The sequence below is a fragment of the Miniopterus natalensis genome, chromosome 10, assembly GCF_054644295.1.
Source record: "Miniopterus natalensis isolate mMinNat1 chromosome 10, mMinNat1.hap1, whole genome shotgun sequence".
NCBI classification, from domain to species: domain Eukaryota; kingdom Metazoa; phylum Chordata; class Mammalia; order Chiroptera; family Miniopteridae; genus Miniopterus; species Miniopterus natalensis.
This window is the reverse complement of record NC_142090.1, coordinates 70,868,453-70,892,266: the sequence shown is the minus strand read 5'-3', so window position 1 is coordinate 70,892,266 and position 23,814 is coordinate 70,868,453. Positions and strand designations below refer to the sequence as shown.

General features: G+C 37.9%; 1 protein-coding gene across 2 annotated transcripts in view; it reads left to right on the top strand.

Annotated features, from left to right (window-relative positions):
* The window catches only part of TMEM196 (transmembrane protein 196), a 41,473-nt gene that overhangs the window by 11,687 nt on the left and 5,972 nt on the right, over nt 1-23,814 (top strand). For both annotated transcript variants that reach the window (XM_016217066.2, XM_087821422.1), the window contains exon 2: nt 22,549-22,605. In XM_016217066.2, the coding sequence (XP_016072552.1) occupies nt 22,549-22,605 (57 nt within the window). The remainder of the gene's footprint in view (nt 1-22,548; nt 22,606-23,814) is intronic.

Genomic DNA, 23,814 nt, shown 5'->3' with positions numbered 1-23,814 from the left:
ACTAGTGATAGGGTGAGCTGAGTTTTCTAGTTTGACATTAAGAAATTAAAATATCATTATGAAAGATAAGCAATATTCACCACCTTTATACCCCAATCAGTTATGGTTGAAGTAAAGGATATTCTGAAAGGATTCTTCTGGGTAAAGGAGGGTAATTTTAACTCATGATTTTGCTAATTTATTTTTGGCTCCAGCCAAGTAGAAGTATCATCAAGCATCTTAGGCCCTCAAACCTTCAGAATAGTCTCTTAGAGGAAGACATGAGGATTTTGTGAAATATCAAGTTGAAATTTCTATCTACTGAGTTAAATGATGTAAGTTTGAGAGCCACTATGCAATGGAGCATTAGGACCAGCAGAGAGTGAATAGCATTCTCATATAACTGAAATCAACCAACTGAGGAAAGCACTGGATCATCTGCTGATAAGATACTTGGGAAGAAACTTGTTTTTCTTTGACTTATGGCCACAGCTGACCTTTGGTATGATCTAGATTTACACAGTCAAGTAGCCTAGTCACTAACCACATGTGGCCACTGAGCATTTTCAATGTGGCTAGTCTGATTTAGATGCACTATGAGTATAAGATATACACACTGGATTTCGAGGGCTGAGTATAGAAAAAAAGAATGTAAAATGGCTCAAGTTTTTTAAAATGTTGATTACGCATAGAAATGATAAAAATGAATATTTTAAATTAAATCTATTATTAAAATTTTATCTTTTTAAATGTGTCTACTAGAAAATGCCAAGTTATATATGAGCTTGCATTTGTGGCTCACATTAGATCTCTACTGGACAGTTCTCATTAGATACATTTTTTATCAAAAGAAAAAATTAACTGGTCAAGAAAATCTGCACGCTTTGTTTACCTAAGATATGAACAATAGATGAGGAAAGCCTTTAAAACAATTTGGGTTATTAGTGAACTAAGAAGGTTGAACTGGCCAGTTGACGGTAGAGACACGAAGTAGCTGAGTGCATACAGCATTTCCCAAAAGACAGCCAGGTCACTTGCTCCTGTGGCACAAGCCTCTCAACTGTAATTTTCTTAATGATAAAATCGGGTTTTGTGTGACTTTTTAAAGTGGGATTTTAAGTGTCATTTGGCAAGTAACAAACTTGTTTGGGAGAGGAGAGGTTTATTTCCCCACTTCTAGTAACCTGAACTTCATTCATTTATTCATTCATTCTTCAACAAATGTTCATCTGAACTTCTTATATGTGCTAGGTCCTGTGTTAGTACTAAAGTTGTAAAAATGGAAAAAACACCTTTTGGAATGACAGATATATAGTGACTAGTTACCATAAAATATGATCAGTGTTACAATAGACATGAGCATAATGTATTTTGTTAGGTTTTGACCAGGAATGCATAGAAGGGTTGAAAAGGGCTTCACAAGTAAATATTTACACTGGTTCTTTATATTTAAGAAAGCATTTTCAAATGGAAAGAGAAAATAAACATTTATTGGCACCTGCCATGTCCCACAGCCATGGCTAAGCACTCTCAGGTGGGCTGTGTCTTTTAAGTTCGTAATCATGTGATATTTAAATTAATCTCCTACTTTGTATAAAAGGAATGGAGAATATAATTTCATTATAACTGATATGTTCAATGTCACAGTGCTATGATATGTGTCAGGGTAGACACTAGAGAAACATCTGCTAAAAATTAGTAGAAAAAATAGGGCCATTTAGATCCGTGATCAGAGAATGTCAAGGCAGGAGGCACTCACAAATCCCATCCAATCCAGCTTCCTTCTTTTAAAGATGAAGCCCATTGACTTGCCTACTGTAAGTAAATGGCAAAGGAAGACTGAGTGGGAGCCTGGGGGTTCAGCTCTAACTGCAGAACTTTTTTTCTCAGGAGTACGTAGCCACAGCCCACGACTACAGACAATCCATCAGAAGCTGCACGTCGGTAACAACACATACCCAACCCTGCTCATCACTTACTGCAAGCTGTCAGCTTGTCTGTACAAGACCCCTTTCTGTGTTCTACTATTTAGAGTTGCAATTATAATATTAACATTTTTATCACATAATTTCCCCTTTTTAAAATTCTGATGATTTTCCCTCTTTTTTCATTGCTTTTCTTAATATTCGTTCTTTTAATGGGACTGATCTGATCGAGATAGTTATGGTAATACAAAGCCCCAGAACATACAGGATCCTGGAGTTTCCCAATATATCAATTTGGCAAATAATTACTGGTCTAACATTAAATGAAGTGTTTTGCTGAGAATGTGAAAACAGATAATACACTGGACTTTGACTCCAAGGTCTTTATAGCTAGTGGGAGAAACTATCTTGCGTATTAAGCACTTAAATTCTTCTAAGTCCCTCTCGACTCTTATTTTATCTAATATTTACAGCAACCCTATGGAGAATGTACTCTCATGAACCTAATTAAAGAGAACACTGTGGTAACATAATTTGATAATGTTCTCAAAGTAACACAGCTGGAAAATGATGGAGCCATGATTCAAAACCCAGCCAATTTGACTCTAGATCAGTCTCTCTTAATCACAAACTTATACTTCCTCCTACTACATAGAAAATAGATATAAATAACTATAGCATGTAATGAATGCTAATGCCCCGGCTGCACAAAGGAAGTGCAGAGGGAGACAGATGCCTTGGCAGAGTATGTGTCTTTGGGGGCAAGCTTGGAAGAATGAAGTAGAGAGGACCTGATGGCAATGAGGAGGGAAAGGCATTCCAGGCTGGTGCAGGCACGACCTATGGGAAGCTTGAGAATGGCAAAGGAAATATTGATTTCAGAGCACAGGAGGTGCTGGAAGAAGAGAGCCTGAAGAGGTTGGCGTGACCTAGTGTGAGGAACCTGAGTATATACTATGGAATTGAATTATATACTTTTTAAAAAAGAAATAGACAGGTACTAAAATGTTTTAAAGGCTATGAGGGTAGGAGTAACACGAGTCAATGTATTTCAGGAATAATTACCTAGTCAGCAGTGTGGAGAATTAGAGCCAAGGGGCCTATGTACATCATTCATATTAAAATTTAGAATCAGACTGAAGGGTAAGTCCAGTGGGAATGGAAATAAAAAGGGCAAAATTTTATGACCCATCCATCCACGCCCTGATTAGAAGCCAAGAAATGTGTACAGCCATTGAAGAAACAAAATGAACAAAGGAGTGGGATGTTAAAAATCAAGCTTAGAATGAACTTAGAATGACATTGGGGAGACTGAGGGCAGGGCGATCCTCTAAGATAATCCAGGGCTGTGGATGTAGAATTAATAGCATGTAACTGATTTGATGGGAATGATATGGAAAGGGGCAGAAAATCCAAAGTGCCTCTGAGTTTTGAGAGAATAGTAGGAAGAGTGATAAAAAGTGGGAAAGTCATGAGTAGAAGCAGATGTGAGCAGTGTTTTGTGAGTATTTGGTATTTGACAGTATCCCTGTGGATCTGTTCATTGACCGAGCTTCTGGCTGTGAGCACACTGAACTGCAGAATGATTGTAGGCTGAGCTAAAAATAGACGAAGCTTTCATGATGACCAGCATCCTGTGTCATTCACTGGTCTCTTGTAACATGAATCCATTTTAGACAAGACATTTTGCTTTGAAATATCACATTCAGAGGCGAGCGATATTGGTAACACTTAAAAGACTTCTCTGGTATCAAATAGAAATTAATACCATTTTATTACTACGTTCTAGAATGTTGTTCACTCATAAGCCTTAAAGTCTTCATAACTGCAGTTCAGTATAGCAGGGCCAGAGCTGGAGAGCATAGTAATACCCAAATCCCTGAGTATTAAATCCATGTTGATTTAATGTCAGACAACCCACTTGCACAAAGGAGGGGACATAAGCAAATATACACACAGGTTGGCATAAGGCAAGATTCTGTAAATCAGAAAAAGCACTAGGAATGTATAAAATATATTTTTTAATTTGTCGGGAATTCAGACACTGGTCTGTATCCATCAGATGCTCAAAAGTAGCATACAATTTTTATAATAGTTATTAACAAACCATTGAGTTATGCTCTATTGGGTATTAGAAATTGTACCAAGTTCAACACGTGAATTATCTCAATCCTTCTAAAAGCACTATAAGCATTAGACACTTGCAGTAGTATATTCATCATATAGACGGGGAAGTTCAAGTAGCTGCGTGAAGTCCCACTAATATGTTGCAGAGCCAAATTTAAAGCCCAGGCCTTCCTGGCTCCAAGGTTTGTACTCGGTACAGTGATGCTATCCTCCAGCCATTTCTTTTAAGCCCTGGCTATAAAGAGCGGTGCTGGTTCTACAGCTCAGACCTCAGTGGACAGCACCCAAAGATTAACATTTACTTAGAGTGAGAAGGGACCTGAAGTATAAATATGGCTCCTCTAATGCATCAAAGTAGCCAGTAACTCCACCTGAAAAGCCACTGCAGGTCCCCTTCTCCCCCTTGTAATCTCATCTATTAGCCGATGCACAGCCGTCTTGTTATTTGTCAGGGGAAAGGGGTTATGTTTTCTTCCAGTATTTGTGTTTCCTCTTCATGGGATTTAGCAGAAAAGAAACATGCCAACCTACTTCTTCCTAGTTCTGCCCTAAACCCCAGAATAACCGTGATGCTCTTTTCCTCTAATCAGAGGCTGTCCTTATTTTCCCCCCAGAAATCAGAGTTAAAACTTAAAATTGTGTTGCATGTTTAACCATTCCCCTCAACGTGTTCCAAGTACTAGAGTTACTCCTCTCAGACACCTTTGAAAACAAAGCATTGTTCAAGGAAATGAGTATTGGGAAATGGTGACCTTTAAAACAAATATTTAAAATGACATAATACATGATATTTCCTCCTTCAGAGATTCTGAAGCTGTATTTTGGATATAAATTGTACAAGCCTCACTCCATTTCTGAGGGAATGCCATTAATTTGATTGAGTTCTGTAAAGTATAGAACAATTTGTAAAGGAAGGGAAGTGGATAATGGATGGTGTTTTTTTATAGATGTCTAAACATTGTAGATCTCATATATTTTAATCTCTGTTGTCCGTTTGGGAGTAGAAAATGGCTTGGAATATCCAACACCAGAAGGCCACTTCTTAAAAATATCTATCACCCAACAGCATACTTTCACTAGTTTAGGACATGTGTTAATTCTTCTAAGATACAAATACCTGTAAGGAGGGTAAATATTATGGACCAGACATATGATGATTGGGACCCCAATGATCTGGATATTTGCCTGAAAGAAATCTTCTCCTGAGTGAAAGATGAAAATCTGCCAATTTATTGATTTGCTTTCTAGGCAGTTAGAACGCTAACACTTTTTTCTTAGAGACTGAGAGAGAAAGACAAGAGAACATTCAGGAGTGATTATGAAGATGGCCGAGAAACCAGGGCATGTTTGCCTCAGAGAAAACACAGGGTTAAGGGTGGACTTTCCTTAAAATGTGGACAATGGGTAGATACCACAGGGACAAAGTCTTCAGACTTAATGAAAAAAAAAGAAAAAAAAAGAACTTTTTGACAACCAGAGTTACTTAAAGATGAAAAAGGCTGCCTTTCTTAATGGACAAGATTGATTCTAAACTGTAGACTCTTGTCAAGTAAGAAATGCAAATAATATAGTGATGTTGGTCACCCTATGATTGGAATGATTGCATGAGTCATTAACATACTAGTTTACTAAGTAGGAGAACTGTTTGTGAATGCTGTTTATTTGGAAGTAGGAGCAGGGCGTAGGAGAAAGAAGGATGATAAATGGAAGAGAGGAATCTGGAGGAGCTGTTAATGAATACATGGCTTGCTCCCAAAAACCCTTGACCTTCTATTTCACTGGAAACAGAACTCTCCAGGACGTTTAGCGATGCTCTGGATTACTACCAAGGGCTCTGACATGCACATAAACAAGGCAGTGATGTTTTCCCCATTTGGATACTAAGTTTTTTTGTGTGTAAAACCCACCCAAGTTATACGTTGGAATTTAAATGAGTGCCCTTTGGGGATCTGTGACTTAATTCAAATATATATTCACTTGGTGGGAACTTAAAGCCAGAGAGGGAAATAGTTTTGATTAGTTCTTTCCGTATTATACTTTCTGTCCTTTCTGTTTTTAAGAAGGGGTGCCTCTGCTGGCTTCTTTTCCATCCCATTCACATTCACTGACTTCTCTAAATGCTAAAGCCATACTCAGTGGCTTATGTAATGTGACCAGAACAAAGTTCTTGAAATAGTAAATTAAATATTCTATTATTTTATATAAGTTTACTCTAGAGAATTGGGAAAATAAAAAAGAGCAGAAATAACACTGAAATCACCAATGACCCCACCGCCGCTCAGAGATAATCGCTGTTTATATATTGTGATGTGTTGCTTTAGCTTTGTAAGTCTGAACATAATAATTTTTGCAATATAAAAACAAAACACACATAGCATTTTGTATTCTGTCATTATGTTAAAATTAAAATAGTGTTATAAGCATTTCATCATAGCCTAACGTATTCTAAGAAAACATGATTTTAAGGGCTAAATTTTATTATTTAGTCCAGTCTTCTTCTTCCAGGTAGTTCTACAGAATTATTTAAGGCTAATACAGTCCATACCTCCTAAAAAATGTTTGCCTTTGCTCATTTTAGACCTCTCTAACTTCCTACCGTACACCAAAGCTAAACGACATGTATTCTTTATCAAGATAAACTTATTTCTTCTTGTTTCTACATTGGAGAGTTGAGCATCCTTAGAATTTTGAGGTTCCATTTTGAGCTTGAAAATTAGAAGTCCTTCATAACCGCTTTCCTTAATGTGATAATACCATTATGAGAGAGTCGGCATGAGACAATGGAGAATGCACATGCTGTAGAGTCAGAAAGTTCCAAATTTAAGTTCTGACTCTGACATTTATTAACACCATCCAAGTATAGATTAGACAAGATCACTTACCTTTCTCTGAACCTCAGTTCATTCTTCAATTGAGACAACAAGCGTGAAGTTTCTTGGTTATTGTAAACTCATACTAATAAGTTACTACTCAATAATTGTAACTTCCCTTCCTTTTATGGCTCAATAAGCCCTCTTATCCATTTTTCCCAAGCTCTGTCATCACCGTGTTTTGGTAAGCCACACAATGAACACTTTTAGCTATCAGGTTGAATGGCAGAAACTTTACTATTGTAATTATGCAAGGTCTTTATTCTAAAGGGAAAGCAAAGGACTTTATCTTAGGAGAGGCAGGAAGGCATCATAAATATACATGGGGGAGGAACTCGTAGAAGTAAATATATAAACATGAAAAGGTTGATTAATTGAAAGGAGAAATCTTTTTAAAAATCCCTCCCAGCTGGAGATAGAGAACAGTATTTCAGTGGTAGATTGAAAAACAATCCAGTAAATTAATTGGTAGCTAGTGCCACCAAGTGGTAGAAAAATATTTCTTTAGAGACGGGAATCCATAGCCTTTAGGGGAAAAAGCTCTCTTATCACAATTTAGTGATTACATGGTGGACCTGAATTTATCCCATTTCTTCCCATTATGTCATAACCACCAAGCTCTGATCTTCATTAAAAGAAAGGCTGTCTTTGATTTCTATGACCCTGCTATGAAAATACCCTCCGGTCAAAAGAGAAACCTTAAGGCTTATTTTGATCTTTGCCTCAGGAGCTTCCTCTAATACAGAAAGATAAAAGAAACAGAACTGCAATGAGCACTGAGAGAATTGGGGGTGCAATCATGATCAGAAAATTCGGATTTAGTTCAGCCTCTAGAGTTAGGAAGGCCTCTGGTGTTCGAATACCAGGTCTGTCACTTACCAGCCATATCATGTGAAACAATTGGTCTCGGGATCAGTTTCCTCAGTTGAACAAGAGGATTAAATTAGATGATGTATGTAAAATGTTTAGCCCAGGGCCTGGGCCCTAGCAAGTGTTCAATAAATGTTAGCCCATTCTTTCTATTACTATGCCTATTACACTACATTTCCATTCCTTTAACCTAAATATTTCTTGTCATTACAATAATTATTAATATAATTTAACCCAACCCCAAAAAGATACAAGCTAAGAAGGCAAAGTCACCATAACAACAAACTTTGCCAACCACGAGAGAGATGTTCTATGATTTCTCCAGTTCCAAGGAGAGAAGAACAGGAATGAAGAAATCCTCTAAATTCTAACTCTAGCTCTGGCAGCAATTACTTTCTGCTGAGGTTCTGGGCAAGGCAATTAAGTTCCCTTGTTGCTCCCCTAACTCACTGTGCTCTAAAGAATATGACTTAGTTAATTCTTTGGAAAGTGGCCTGCAATGTAAAATCCATATATGGATGCCAATTATAATTTTATACACTAGGACACATAGACCGTCATCTATTATTAACTTTAAATAAAAAGAAAGGTAAAAATAGCAGGCCATTTCTGCAGTTGCAGTGAACTGTTACCTGGCATTCTATTTTCAGCAGCCTCAATTAAGCAGGACGTCCACACATTTATACATTGTCTTGACTAATTTATGGCCACAACAATAAATAGCTCAGGACATGAGGAGCCTAAAATTGAAATGTCTTCTGTTTCTTCAGAGATAGATTGCGTAGAGTCACGTGTTTGTCACCGAACCCCAGTTCTTTGAAAATTGATCATTTGCCATACAGTAAATTACCCTCAACCAGAGTGTCAGTAGATTTCACAGGATCCTGCTTCAACCCCTGGTCAGAATTGTACGAACCTGTCCTCTGCACCCCAAGAGGTGGTCATTCAGTCACTCCCCGAACATTTCCAAAGGGACCTAATTAATGTTATGAGGAAGCTCAAGCTACTTTGTGGACAGGTCTATTTATTAGGAAATTTTTCCTGGTAATGAGTGAAAATCTCCCTCCATGTAACTCATATCCATTATTCTTAATTCTAGAATTTAAATCCAAAAATAACAGTCAACATCTTAGACTACACCCATGTCCCACAGAGGCCCTGGAGCATAACTTTCGGTACTATTAGCTTCTTCCCATGAATTTGCACACACTGCCGCACGAAATGTACCTGTTCGTAGCTTATCTTTCGCCAATCATGTAATCTCATGGACAGGTATTTTTATGTTCTCAGCACTTGAAAATAAGTAAAAATAAAGATCCTTGAGGTATTTGATTTTTTAAAAATCTGCGTAGAAATCAGAAGGGAACGTAAAAAGGTCACCATTTTTATTAAGTCGACTCACAGAGTACTCCAAAGGATGAATTCCTTTGGAAGCAGATGATCACGGAGAAGCCTCTGCCCTTTGGGCCTATGGTTTGACACCCCCTTGGAATGATCAGTCCCGGGCCCTTCGGACAGGACGTGGATGAGCCCAGCCTGCACACTGGATGAGCCGTGCGCCGGGAGGGGGCCACTGCACGCATCTTACAAGGTCCTGTTTAATTTTGTTCTTATCCCTTTGTTTTCTCATCAAGTTCTTTTCATCATATCAGCTGATTCTAGTTGTGTTGAGGGGATAAAGAGAAAGAGATTTATTAAGAGAGAAAAGAATTTAAAGGGGAACGTTAAAACTCAGGTGACAGGCACACTTGTCTAGCTGCTCTTTCCTCCAGAAAGGTTTCTCTCAGAGCTTTCCATTGGGAACATCTTACGACTTCTCTATTAAAAGAATGTTTTTTGGCAAGATGCTTCTAATACAGCTGTTTTGAAACAGGGTGTCCACACAACAAGCAATAATTTGGGAACCCCAAACTTCAGTTCTCATTGAACTTATGCCACTGACGTGTTATGTGATTTGTTTTGGCATATTGATTCTTATAGCCACAAAATGGAAACATTAAAGAGGGTGTTTTTTTTCCAGGCTTCCCAGAAATACTTAGAGGGAGAATCCAAATAATAAGTGTTACATACTTTTGAAAAAGTAAACTGCGGAAATTTGAAAATTGATCTCAACAGAATATTTGAGAAAGTATTTCCGTTTGGGGGCCTTTAATAGGAATCAAAAAAAGGGACTGGAGCCTGGCCAGTGTGGCTCAGCGGTTGAGCATCGACCTAGGATCCAGGAGATCCAGGTCCGATTCCCAGTCAGGGCACGTGCCCGGGTTTCAGGCTCCCCCGAGCAGGGGGCCTGCAGGAGGAGGCCGATGGATCTCTCGCCCTCTTCCTTCCTCTCTCTGAAACCAATAAAAAAATAATTTTTAAAAAGGGACTGGGTGGTGAAGGGGAAGGTCCACCTGCTAAGACAGCTTATAAACTCTCCCAGGAAGGCAATTAATCAGTGCCGAAATGTATTGAAGGAGAGGGCAACATTTAATATTTTCTTCAAAGACCCTATCCAAAGTGTTTTTTTATGCCCCCAAATTCTTTTTTTCCACATTATTATTTTTCTGCAATTGTGTGGGGTTTTCAGTAAAAGCACACCTTAAACTCCAGGAAATAAACAATCTGTCAGACAATCTTTTTGCTTTTTTAAGTGCCAGAACCTATTGTCTGGCTCTTTTGAGTGTGTACGTTATTTTTTATTTATTGCAGTATCTTCTTCTAACACTACAAAGTCTTGTAAGTGTGTGTACAACTACACGGGCATAATAAAGTTGCTGAGTAATGAAGAAATGAATCAGAAAGAAGCCTGGAGGAGGGGTTCAAACTGTGATGGTCTCTCTTTATCCAGGGAAAGCGGAAAGTCATCTCATTAACAACACAAATCCACGAGAGCCATTCTGAAGCAACTCAGAAACTCAGCATCTTCCCTGAATCTTTTATTAGGCTAAGTTTATAAATTTTCCGCACTATTATTGCACTTCAATTGCAATGATTCCTTCCAAAATTTAGACCTCAAGAACCTCACTCTCCAGATTCACTTCCCAGAATCTGCTTGTTTTAACAGCCTGATTCATGTTCTTGTAAGGTACTTTTAAATTTTTAAGGCAATGAAACATTTATAATCAGGTTCGATTTTATAAGTTTTCCTATGACCTTTTTCGAGAATTGACTCGACAAGTCTCTCTATTTACCTTACCAAGGTTTTAGGGCTCTCTGGCCATCTACCTGAACCAGGTATGGGAAAGATGCAAAGCATGTTTGCCCTTGTTTAAAAACCAGTTTGAACTTAACTAAATAGCTTTGTGGAGAGAAAGGACACTTCCCTTTAGGAAAGTGCAGGTGATGCTTTGCAAGTCATTGGTTGCCCATGGAGTTTGGAAACACCTCATCTGGTTGATTCTTTCCAACCTCTTAGCTTTCCTAGTCTGTTTATGTTCACTGACAGACTTTTTGAATAAATATTTTCAAAAAGAAAACTATAATTTTCTACCTTATCCAAAATATTCATTATAAGAACTGTCGCAAACAGAAAGCCTGGCTAAATAATATAAACTATAACACTGAATCACATAGTGGAAGTAAACATTTTCTGTTTATTTTGCAAAACTCTAAACAACTGGCCCAGTCTTTCTTACAAGATACAGGGAGGCAGATAGAGAAAGAGATGAACAGAACTCTTGGGCAAGAAAACTTCCCTTTTGTTAACGCCCTTTGGAGAAGCAATTCTCTCATTCCTTGGAGGCTCTATGTGGAATATTGGTAGCCCCACCTTCACTTAAATCTTGGTGTTCTGATCACCAAAAATGATTCACCATCATGAGAAACAGAGAAAAAAAATTAAGCTTAAAGGACTTTAAAAGCCTAAATATACTATCGGTTCTTTGATGGGGAAAATGAACCTGTCAAAGACAAATCACTTAAAACTGGCCATGGAAAGGCATAAAATGTCTACAATAGGATCCAGAAAAATTAACATCAACTTCCCCCCCTATGGTTGATGGAGATATGTATGAACAAAACACTCCTACTTCTGCTCCAGTGATTCTGCTAACTGGCTTCATACCTGGGAATGGAGAAATGTGTTCTCTATGAGACTTTAAACCCTTCAGGAAAGAGAAGCCTTCAGGGTCTGATAGTAGAGGTCCATTGCTGCTTCCTTCAGGGCTACCACTCCCATGGTGGGCCCCACCTCCAGCCAGCTTATGGTGGGACTAGCTCATTAAACCAAACTAGAAAATTTAACCAGTCCTGTGATTCTACAGCTAAGCTTCTCAAACTATGGGGAGCTTAACACTTACCTTAGAATTTATCCAAGATGCAGATTCTTGGATCCTACCCCATCAAAATTTGATTCAATGGGAGCCCATGACTCTGCATTTATAACAAGTATCCCTATATCATTCTCATAAAAATGGTTTATGGGTGTCATTCTTTGAAAAATTCTTGTCAATGCTTTGTTACTCAGGCCATTTGAGCTAAATGCTGTTAAGACACCCAGTTGTTAAGACACCCAAAAACGTATCCTTGAAGACTATCCTTGGAGAAGAAAAGGGATGTGGGTGAGTGACTTTTATACACTGCCTGAAGCCAAGAGTGTTGAGGGAAATCTTGTTTCTTGAAATTGGGTAGATAACATATTCAGATGGAATTATAACATGAAATGTATTTCCTCAAATGAGTAAAAATTGCTTTACTTTGAGATCACACAAAGGATTTCAAGTACATAAAGTCAGGAATATTATAATTGTGACAAAAACCCTAAGGTTTGATGGAGTTATTTTTAGGGGCCCTACTCTGCCTACCATAGCATGAAGGAGCACATAACAATAGTAAACATCTGCCTTGAGTCACAGCCCTTCCAGGACAGGCCATGGCTTATAATCAGAAAATGAACTCCTCTCCTTCCTTTAGAATCTCTGCTTTCAGACAGTTTTGGTTTGTGAAGTATAGTATGTACTGGCTTCAAAAAAAAACAACACCACCACAAAGTAACAAAGCAATTTTAAAAATTGTATTCTGATAGTTTAGTGTCCCAAACCTTTTTGTGATATCTTTTGATTGTTTTTACATTAGCTGATCTTGACCAAATGAAAAGTATCTGGATTTCTTCCAGGATCAAATTTCTGAATGGGATTGGGATATAACGTGTGCATCAAGGTTAAACGGTGATTAAAGGGGAGATTGAACTATGATCATGAAGAACAGTTTACTTCAGAAGAGACCAGCTGATCATAGGTAATAGCATTCCGAGGAGGCTGCTGAGCTGAGACACTGCCCAACGTCTAGTTTCACCAAAGTGGAAAAGGCTATTTTGTGTGTATTCTGAAGCCAGTCCTGGTATTCTCAGAGGAAATGAACCAAGAGCTGGGAAATATACTCATAGGTTACTTTCCCAAGTCGTCTTGTGTTTCACATAATTAAGAACACAAGCTAACAATGTTATACATCAATTATACCTCAATAAAAATTTTTAATAAAAATTTTTTAAAAGATCATAATCTTTTCTAGTTTGGCAAGTGACTTCTCACCTTTAAAAAGAATGTGGCGATTATCACTCAGTGCCAAGGTAACGTCTTTTTCAGTGATTTTTGTGTAGAAAGGTCTAATGCTGACATATAAAGAACATCTGAGGTTTGAGAAGGAAATTTTGAAACCCACAAAGATATGATTGTGACATTAAAAGGTCAATACCATTCAAATTATTTTAAAATGCTGTCATTGAGAGGAGAATTAGCCTTATCTGATAACCATGAAAATTTCAGAAAAAAAAAAAAAAAGAAGTTAATTAGATTTTATTCAGTGAAAAGACTAATTGCACCCAGTTATGTGTCTTGAAATTGGTTAAATTGGATTATTTCCCCCCTTCCTCATGCTATTGTAAATACATTCATCCAACCATCTATTAGTTCATTCATTCAGTTTGAAATTCCATGATGTCATCTAGAAACTTCATTTCAACAGCACAGCTTTGTTTGAGGAGCTGTGGCAAAGTTGGATATGAAAATAGAAGATCTCTCAACATAACAGTATCAATAATGGCAAATGAAATAATATATTCAATTTCATTTTTGTATAATATGAGGTTCAGAACTATTTCTTTTCTTCATTGACTTGCCATAACTTCTTTTCTTCATTGACTTGCCCATCATGGAGCAAAATTTCCTTTTCTAACACTTCTTTTTCTAGAGAGTTGAGAGACTCAAAATGCTTTGTGCAAGAAAAGCTTTATTTCAACTACTATAATGAATGTGTAGAACTGCAAAATCTTTTCTAAATAAAGATGAAGTGTGTTGGTCATGGAAGATGAAGCTACATCTACTTTAGTATGTAGTGGTTTATGGTTTGTTATATTTAACTGAGAATAAACCACATTCAGACTTCAATCTCAATTCACCACGATAGGCTCGGTTATTTCAGAAGGACTGAACTCAATTCTTGTAAACTACTTTGTGGCACTTTTGGATCTGTGCCTGAAAGTTCTGCTCATAGCAGGTTCCAAATTCAATACAATTCAACATGCAAAACCAGCCTTGCATAAAAGCAGACAAAGTGATGGTCTTCCGTGTTGAGATTGAAGAAATACTAAGCAGAGCTTCTTCACCCAAAATGTGGCCTGCCATCCTCTTCCTAGATGTACGTCCTGAAAACATACAGATTGGGGAGTTTTATTCCTTTGTGTGTTTTTTGTTGTTTTTTTTAGTACCCACAAGAGCACTGGACTTTGAATCACTCACCAATCTATACATTTTCAGAATGGGTATTGGAAGATGGTAGCCCATATTTTGGAGTCAAGGAGTTCTGTCGGCATTTCTTCAGTCTCAACACCATGGCCATCATCTTGCCTGCCTGTACGCAAGGCTGGGAGTCACTCACTAGTAAGAAGGGACCTTAATGGGCAATTATTTCCTAATACCTCAAAAATAGTTCTGCCTTCAACAAATAGAAGGGTACTCATTGAACTTTTTGAATAGTAACACCTACACATGGCTCAAACATAAATAACCAAAAGTACTCAATGAAAATTTAGCCTCCCTTCATCCATTTTCCAGCACTTCTCCAACCCAAGTAATCACAGCTATTTGTTTCTTATATGACTTTGAATATCTTGAGAAGTCATTTCTTTTTATGATTAAATAGTATTTTATTGTATGGATATACCACGGTTTATCCAATAACCTATTGAAAGACATCTTGGTTGCTATTAGTATTTGTCAATGATGAATAACACCGTTTTCCCAGAATTTCTTTATATATGTAAGAGCAAATAGGTATATAAATTATTATATATTTCTTGCACTTTTACACAAAAAGTCATCTGTTATGTGCACAATTCTACAGCTTACTTTTTTCACTTAACTATGTTGAAGAACTTTCCACATCAGTGTATAGAGAGCTTTCTGACATTTTTTAATTGATGCAGAGAAGTCCATTGAATTTAATCAGTTCTCTATTGACTGACATTTGGGATTGCTCCTCTTGTGTTGTTACTAACAATGCTAAAATAAATAGACACACAGATCACTTTGAAGACATGAAGCTATACCCATTGAATAAACTCTCAAATCCAGGATTGCTGAGGCAAAGGAGATATACATATACATTATAATTATACACACACACACACATGTATTTCATTTTTGTCATTATTGCTAAATTTCTCTCAGTAGAGGAGGTATCAATTTTTGTGCCCACAAGCAATGTATGCCAATCAGCTTCCCATATCTTTGCCAAGATTATCATGATTCATTACCAAACTTTAGGATTACTACCAATCTCAGAGGTGAAAAAATATATATCTGAGTTCGTTTGAAATTGCATTTCTCTCATTACAGAGGAAGGTGAGCAGCTCTATAAGTAGATATAGCTATATTTATAAATGTTAAGCTAAAAATCAGTTCATGCTGATATCTACACCTCTAATCCATTACTATATGGATCATTCTAGCTTGTCCCCCTTGCTTATCTCCAAACTCTCACTCCAGCAGTGAGGAAACTGCTCCCACCACCCGCTATCCATTTAATTTACTTACTCAATGTACAGTAGTCTCCGAACTATTAACCAGTAACCCTGTGGGGAACAACTTGGTTCAATAGAGTTTAGTGCTTATGTACGTGTTCTTTTGCCTTTAGTGTTACAGACGTCACTCATTTCCAAAGTTACTTAGGCCAGTATCTTTTCCCCCATTTCCTTCAGTGAGACCACTTCATACATTTGCTATACAGTTAGACTTGTCATCACATTTTGCATTCTACCTTGGGATTCCCTGATCCCCTAAATAATTTTAAAAGTTGTATACATTAGGGTTTATTCTTTCTGTTCTCAAGTTCTCTGGGTTTTGACAATAGTATCATGTACCCACAATTACAGTATAATATAGAACAGTTTCCCTGCCTTAAAAATATCCCCTATTCATCCATTCAACTCCTTCTACCTTCCCCCAAACCCTGGAAACTACTGATCTTTTCACTGCCTCTACTGTTCACTGTTTTTCAGAATGTCATGTAATTGGAGTCATACAGTACGCAGACTTTAAAGACTGTGGTTTTTCATTTAGCAGTATATGAATTTTTCATATATGCAATATATGTAAATTTCATCTAGTCTTTGATTATCTTGAGAAGTCATTTTTTTTTTTTTTAAATCACTGAATAGTATTTTAATGTATGGATGTACCACAGTTCACTTACTGAAAGACACCTGGGTTGCTTTCAGCATTTGTCAGTGATGACTCACTGCTGTAACGTTTCAAATGAGTTGAGTAAATACCTAAAAGCACAGTTGTTGAATCATATGGGAAGTCTATGTTTGACTTTGTAAGAAACTGCCGCACTGTCTTCCAAAGTAACTGTACCATTTTCCAGTCTTACAAGCAAGGAATGAAAATGCCTGTCGCCCCACAACACCAGCAATGTGTATCACCAGTATTTTTGGATTCTAGCCATTTAATGGGTGTGTGGTGCTACTTCTTTGTTGTTTAAATTCATAATTTGTGATGACAAGTGATTTTGAATATCTTTTCCTACTTTTATTTGACGTTGGCAGATCTTCTTTGGTCAGGTGTCTGTTCAGACCTTTTGCCCATATTTTAATTCAATTGTTATTTTCTTCTTGTCGATCTTGTTTGATTTCAGTCTACTACTTTCCAATGTTTTTAACAATGGTGATTATTCATATGTGTGACTTTCTATGCTTATTTTCTCAATTCCCAATATAAAATTAGCCAGATTCTGCCAGATAATAGTGTGCCATGCTCAATTCTAGGTCTAGTTAACTAAAATTTGAAGAAAATTTTGAAAAGATTATGGGCTTAGGGGGAAAAAAATCTGTTAGCAATGATGAAAGAAAGGCACTGGGTAGAATAAGCTAAAAGATAATGAAATAATGGTCTCTATTTTTAAGATCCATTAGAGACCAAGCAGTTCTGACACTCTGACCTTATATTATAAACAAGCGCTTGATGCTTCTCCCTTGAAGAGCACTTTATGCAGCTTCACGTTTGCTCATGTCTCACTGAGAGTAATTAAGGGGAATATCGGTGCCTCAGTGGTGAGCTCTAAAGTGCGTAGTCCTGCTGATAAAGCACTGGCGAGCACCCTGCATGCAATTCTGGATGTTAGGAACATACTAAAGATTTAACAATACTGGAGAGATTTAAAAAGACTGATACCTGAGTCCCAACCTAGAGATTTTGTTGTTTCATTGGTCAAGGTACCAGGAATTTTAAAAACTAATATGCAGCCAAAAATCACTGCCATAGGGCAGGCTTTCCAACTTGATAAACAGATCATTTATACCAGAATCACTAGAGACATGGGATCCCAAATGGAAGGAAGCCCACGGCAGAGAGGACGGCCACATGAGTCCAGCCAGGGTGTCATGGAAGAAAATCACAATCCTATCAGCACAGTATCAGAAAAAAATAGGAATTGCTCAGCACACTGGCATTTTTGTGTGCTAAACTACAAAATAGCTCTTTAAGAGAGTCCAGTTGTTATTCTTTAACCGGTGATTGAAGTAAAGTAAAAATATTTAAGAACTGGTGGTAGCAAAGCAAACCATCACTTTAAAGCCAGACCAAGGGTATAGATTTCTCCCGTGTCAACTTGTCAACATTTAACATTTGTCTGTGTGTTTTCCTGGTAATTTTTCTATGCCTTTTAAAGAAACGGACTAATTTGGATGAAAGTGTATAATCTTTAAAGGTTATCAAAGTATTAAGTTCAATTTGTGATTCAGTTCATTATCTTGGCGGGGGGGGGGGGGGTAAGCGCCGTTTCTATTTACTAATGAGCGTGTTTCTGCAATAGTGACTTTCAGTGCAAATTATTTCCTCCGAGGTGGGTAAATGTTATGTGGGGAAATTTTTCAATAAGCTGTTTTAAAACAAGATTGGCTCATTGTCTGCAATTATCCCATCTGCCCAACACTTGATTGATCTCCTGACCAGCTGACAGAACCACCGCTTTTATCTGCTTCCATTACGACCATGGCCCCCAAATTTTCCATTACATAATTGAAACTCAGAAATTCTACAATTTTCCTCCCAGCCCTTTTCCAAAATAAAGTTTCTTGGACAGGAAGAAATATTAATAAAGAACTCATTAACTAGCACGTAGGTCAGTGCTGAGAGGAAAGAGAGACAGAGAGAGAAAATCAGTGAGAGAGGAACGGAGAGGGAAAGGGCAAACTGATAAGGAAAGAAGAGGTTTGCATTTATTTGGGGGGCAGGTCTAACAACCCCTTTCCTTCTTTTTCTAACAGAGAGCCAGTCCCTTTCTCTCATTTCCCTCTTACTAGGAAAATTGAATGCGTTCACATGTAGCCTGACTGCTTACATTACTGAAATTATACCAATTTACTTTATAGCTTCACTTACTTCCTTTCAGTTTTTTAACTTTCTTGACATCTGTTGGCTGGTTCAGTCTTTATTGTCATGGTTGTTGTTTTTTCTCTTTGCTTTTTTTGTTTTGTTTTTCTCGTCTTCTGTATCTTAATGCACACATTTAAAGTTCTAGAATGAGCTAAGCCCTCTTTTGTTCTGCTAATGACACAAGAATCTTTAAACAGTTTACTGACCGTTTCTTTACCCCCCAACCCACCACCTTTCATGCCAAATCACCGTGGATATTCATTCTAAACAGGTATTAACTTTTCCCATTAATATTTTTCTATTTAAAAGATTTACTGTTTTGTTTTGTGCTTTTGCTCTACCGTCTCTTCTTATCTCCTGCCTCCCCCTATTTGTTTACCTGGAGAAAGGCTTCTAGTGATTCCTTTAGAGAAACAATGTTTTGGAGCCTGTTGCTGCTGGAACAAATTACTGCAAACTCTGTGGATTAAAGCAACAGAACTTTATTCTCTCACAGTTCTGGAGGCTGGAAGTCTACAACGGGTCTTCAGGGCTCCATTCCTTCCGGAGAGAACCCCGTTTCCTTGTCTTTCCCACTTTTCAAAGGCCACCTTCATCCGTGGCCTCGTGGCTCTCTTTCCCATCTTCACAGCCAGCAGTGTAGCTCTTCAGATCTCCCTCTCTGTCCCTTGGTGCCTTCATGTAGCCTTCTGTTCCTTCTGGCCTTCCTGTCTTCCTCTTACAGGTCCCTTGTGATCACAGGGAAGGACAACCTGGATAATCCACAATAATCTCCTCATCTGGGGATTATTAATTGAATAACGTCTATAAAGGCTTCTCTGCCACGTAAGGTAACATTCATGGATTCTGGGGACTGGGACATGTATATCTTTGGGGAGCCAGAATCCAGTCTACCACAGTGCTTTCTCCCAAAAGAGCCTGTCTTTCTTGTAATCTCTTGTGTGAGAGTTGTGCTGATGTATAGCTCAAAGTGCAAGGTCGTTTTTTCCAGAACCTTACAGTATTTTACCTTAGTATCTTCTTTGCACTGTTAGTGTGAAAGGTGGAGTCACTCTAGCAAGGAGTAGATTTTACTGTTCCAATGATTGTCTTTGGTGCACCAGTCTATCATTTTCATCAACGGTGAACTGTGGTCGCCTTAACATTATTCAGTGTCAGGGCCTCACCCCCAGCTTTCCTGTGTCCCTGCTCACGTCCCCGCAGTGTCCCTCCTCCCCCTCTCGCCTCTCCCTCCGTGTAGGCTGCTGTTGCTTTTTACTCCCCCCCCCCCCCCCCCCGCTGGGCTCTTGATCAAGGGCAGGCGGGAGTAGGGATGAGGCTCTTTGTTGTTCTAGTCCTGTCTTGGTGTAGGAGGGCCCTGTGATCGGCCTCAGGAGCAGGGCTTTCTCAGTGGGTTCTGTACCCTGCTCCCTGAGACGCCAAACTTGGCCTTGTATCTGTGGTTGGTTTTTGTACAAGGTGCTTGCCTCCCCCTAGTGGCTGATGACTCTCCTTTAGAGCAGGCACAAGATGTGAGGCCCAAGATGAAGGTTTACCCCTTCCCCTATACAAAGACGTTTTTCTTTTACTTTTTCTCTATTTTCAGTAGCATTTCATATTTGTAAAGGCCCCTCTGCCAAGGACTTAAAGTATTTGACTTGTAAGAAAGAAAGCCTAAGGAAGAAGCAGGGCTTTGCATCACTCCCCCACACACATATACACGTATATGACAACCAGTGTCTCCTCCAACCTCTCTGCAACACGTGACAGTTTGTGTATCCAAACTTTTTTTTGGAGGGGCATATCCCTATCTGAAATGGACTTATTCCGTTGCTTTGGAAACCTAGCTCTCTGGTGGGCTCTAGAAAAGTTGTCGTTTATCTAGTTTTTCTTATTGTTAAGGTGGAAAGAACATCTTTGGATTTTCTATATCCTAAGCAAAAGCAGAAGTGTCCATGGACGTTTTATTTAGAAAATCCACTCAAAATATAGGATGCCACCTCCTTAAGAGCTCCATTTCATCGTACAATGAGTTCACAACCTTAGTTATCTATGGAATTTAATCTAAATTGGAATCAAATGAATTCCACTTCGAGGACTAACTGGTTTTATTATATAGTTGCACTTAATGCCTATCTTTAGATCACTTAACTTACATAATTTCATAGAGAAAAACAAATAACTCTCCCTGGATTTAAACAGCCCATCTTCTCAGAAATAAAATTATATTTTTTCTTGTAGAATTGTATATCTAATTCAAGATATATATATATGTGTGTGTGTATATATATATGTGTGTGTGTATATGTGTGTGTATATATATATGTATGTATGTGTATATATATATGTGTGTATATATATGTGTGTGTATATATTTTCAGCCATGAATTTTACTTCTTTTAACTAAATTGTTTTTCAGTTTTTTATAATTTCCATAATGCGAGTGAGTGCTTGGATAAAGCTATGTTGAGCAACAAAAAAAGTATCTTGAAATAGTATAACAAATTCCCTATATAATAAGGTACTCTTAATTGTAGACTGTAATACAATTGAATAATCTCAAAATTATTTCATTATAACAAAATTAACAATGGAAAAGGCAAAGGAGAGCATTATAGATGATCAGGTGTCCACTGAACACCTCTGGTTGGATTTGCTAGTATCATACACTACACTAGCACTGAAAAATCCCTCTGAAAAGCATTTCTATTAGATTATTAGAATTAACTTGGACACTTAATAAAAAACCTTTTGTTAGCTTGTGGCTTGTGACCTTGATGTGTAAGCTTGGGCAAGCCACTACACCAGCCCTTTCTGGACCTCTGGTTCCCCAATTGCATCTCATGTAAAGGCTAAGTTAAGTCATCTTTTAAGATCCCTTCCAGTGCTGCTTGAGTAAAGACAGGCAATAAAATAAAATATCATTTGCTGCTTTTTGTGCTTGTTTTAACTTTCCAATAAACTGTGATGGCTAAACTTCATCTAAGATCCTTTAAACATCCTCAGAAATTCCATGATTTCATATACTTCTGATTACAGGGGTTTATTTTCCTCAGATTACAAATTTCCTCTAAGGAATGTGGATTTGGGGCATCCTAACAAAAGTAACTATGAGGAAGTGCTGCCATTCCAGGCCTGATTGAGAGTAAAAAAATATTATTCGATGCCCCTCCTACTCTGCCTTCCCCCTCCCAAGCCCTGAACTTCCTTTCCTTAGTGGGACAATAGAAAGAAGCAATTTTATTGCCATCTAGATGTTCCAACCAAGTGACTGGGTGGAGAACTCTGCTTACCCGCCTGAGGTCCCCTCGGGCTTTGATGTCAGTAAATAATGGCAATGTTTATAGATTTCAAAAGAGATCCAAGGAACTGCTTTCAAATTGTTCCAAGAATGAGTTCCAGGTGAATGGACTTTCAGGGTGAATGGAGGAAGGACATGCTGAGGCTTTGATCTGAAAGTTGGAAGCACTGAGAGGTACAGAATTGGTCCCATGGCTTGAGTCCAGCTGAGAAAGATTTGAGATGGGATCAGTAAGAAAGAGTCCATATGGGGACAAGATCATCTAGACTGAGGACACAGAAGGGGGTGAGAAATGGTCGCTCAGAAATAGCTTTTAAGACTTCTGGAAATTATGCAAGTATTCAAGTTTTATCAAGTTCTGAGTTCTATCTTCTCATGGTTTTATGGTATTACAATGATTTCGTTAGATCTATTTATATAGTATGTTAACCCTTTGTCTGTCATAGGCTTTCTGAATATAATCCCAACTTAATTTTTGCCTTTGTGAGTTACAATAGGAAAGGAGCATTTTCCTTTTCAGCTTTGAATGGAAAGTAAACTTGTCCAGCTTCCCTTGAGCAAAGGCCATGAGTGAACTACAGGCTAAAAGCTAGGCGTTCTCTCATCTTTGGATGTGAAATAATTGTTCTTCTTTTCCTTTTCAGTTTCTTCTCTGTGGCATATGTGGAATATTGTGCGCCAAAAAGAAATCTGGCCTTGTCGTAAGTTGCTGCCTTGTTTGTGTTGTGCATTGAAGTACTTGAAATGTCAGAGCTCGAAAATGGAAGTGGTGACTGGCCAGCTTTCATATGTTGACTGTGACTCATTTAGGACAGGAAAAAAAGCTGACAAATAAACCCTGGCTTTTTTTTTTTTTCAAAGAAAACCATCAAGATTATTAGAGATTATGACAAAAGAAAGAAGGGGGAGAGAGAGAGAGAGAGGGAGAGAGAGAGAGAGAAGCTTTGATATACCCTTTAAATACACGAATATGCAATCTTATGACTCCTGTGGATGACAGTTTCCACTTTTCCAATTTATAGACTCCCAAACATTCACGTGAATCCTTCAATAAGCTGAGAAAGACATAACTTGAGTTCATGGGAAATTTAACTGTTTAAATATGGAACTGGGCCTAAGGATTGCTGGCTTTGTTTGACTGTGAAGTTAATTTTACAAAGCAGTGAAACAGCTGTGTTGTTATAGTTACAGTTAATTCCCAAAGATGTTTTACTTTATTTTATTTTATTACTGTGAATGCAAATGTAAGTGTTTTCAGATGTTTTATGGCACTATCATGGGTTTCAGGGGTATGGAACATGCTCCCAGTTAACTCCGGTGTTGGCTGGAGGACAACTTCTGCGTGCTCGAGTGTGGATTCCCCACTGCCTTGCATGTCATTTTATGAGAGTTTGGAAAGAAGGAAAAAGCATGGTTTATTTTATTGAGTACAATAGGAAAGTTCACAGACCTTTAAAGATTGGAAAAATGAATGCTACATGTGGACCCTAGGAAGTGATCTTTGAGCCTAAAAAGAGTTTCCAAGGGGAGACCAGTTATCTGAGGAGGGCAGAGAATGGGGAGTAGTGTAGTTATTTTGTTTATTTAAAAGTTACACAAAGGGAAGCCTTTGGATAATTTTTTTTTTCTTGGAGGCTTGTAATTTGCAGCTAGTCTTAGACATGGCTTTCATTCTTTCTATATATTTTCTACCAAGGCTCTATGGCTATTAGAATATTCAATTAAATTTATTAAATATTCACAGAACATTTACTACACAGAAGGCGCTATACTCTGTTCTACCAGAAACCCTGTGATATTGATATTGAATAAAAAAACGAAACACTTTGGCTCTATCAATAGAAACCCAGATCAAGACAATAGCAAGATCAAAAGCAACCAGTCCATGTTTATTTTTGGAATATCTATTG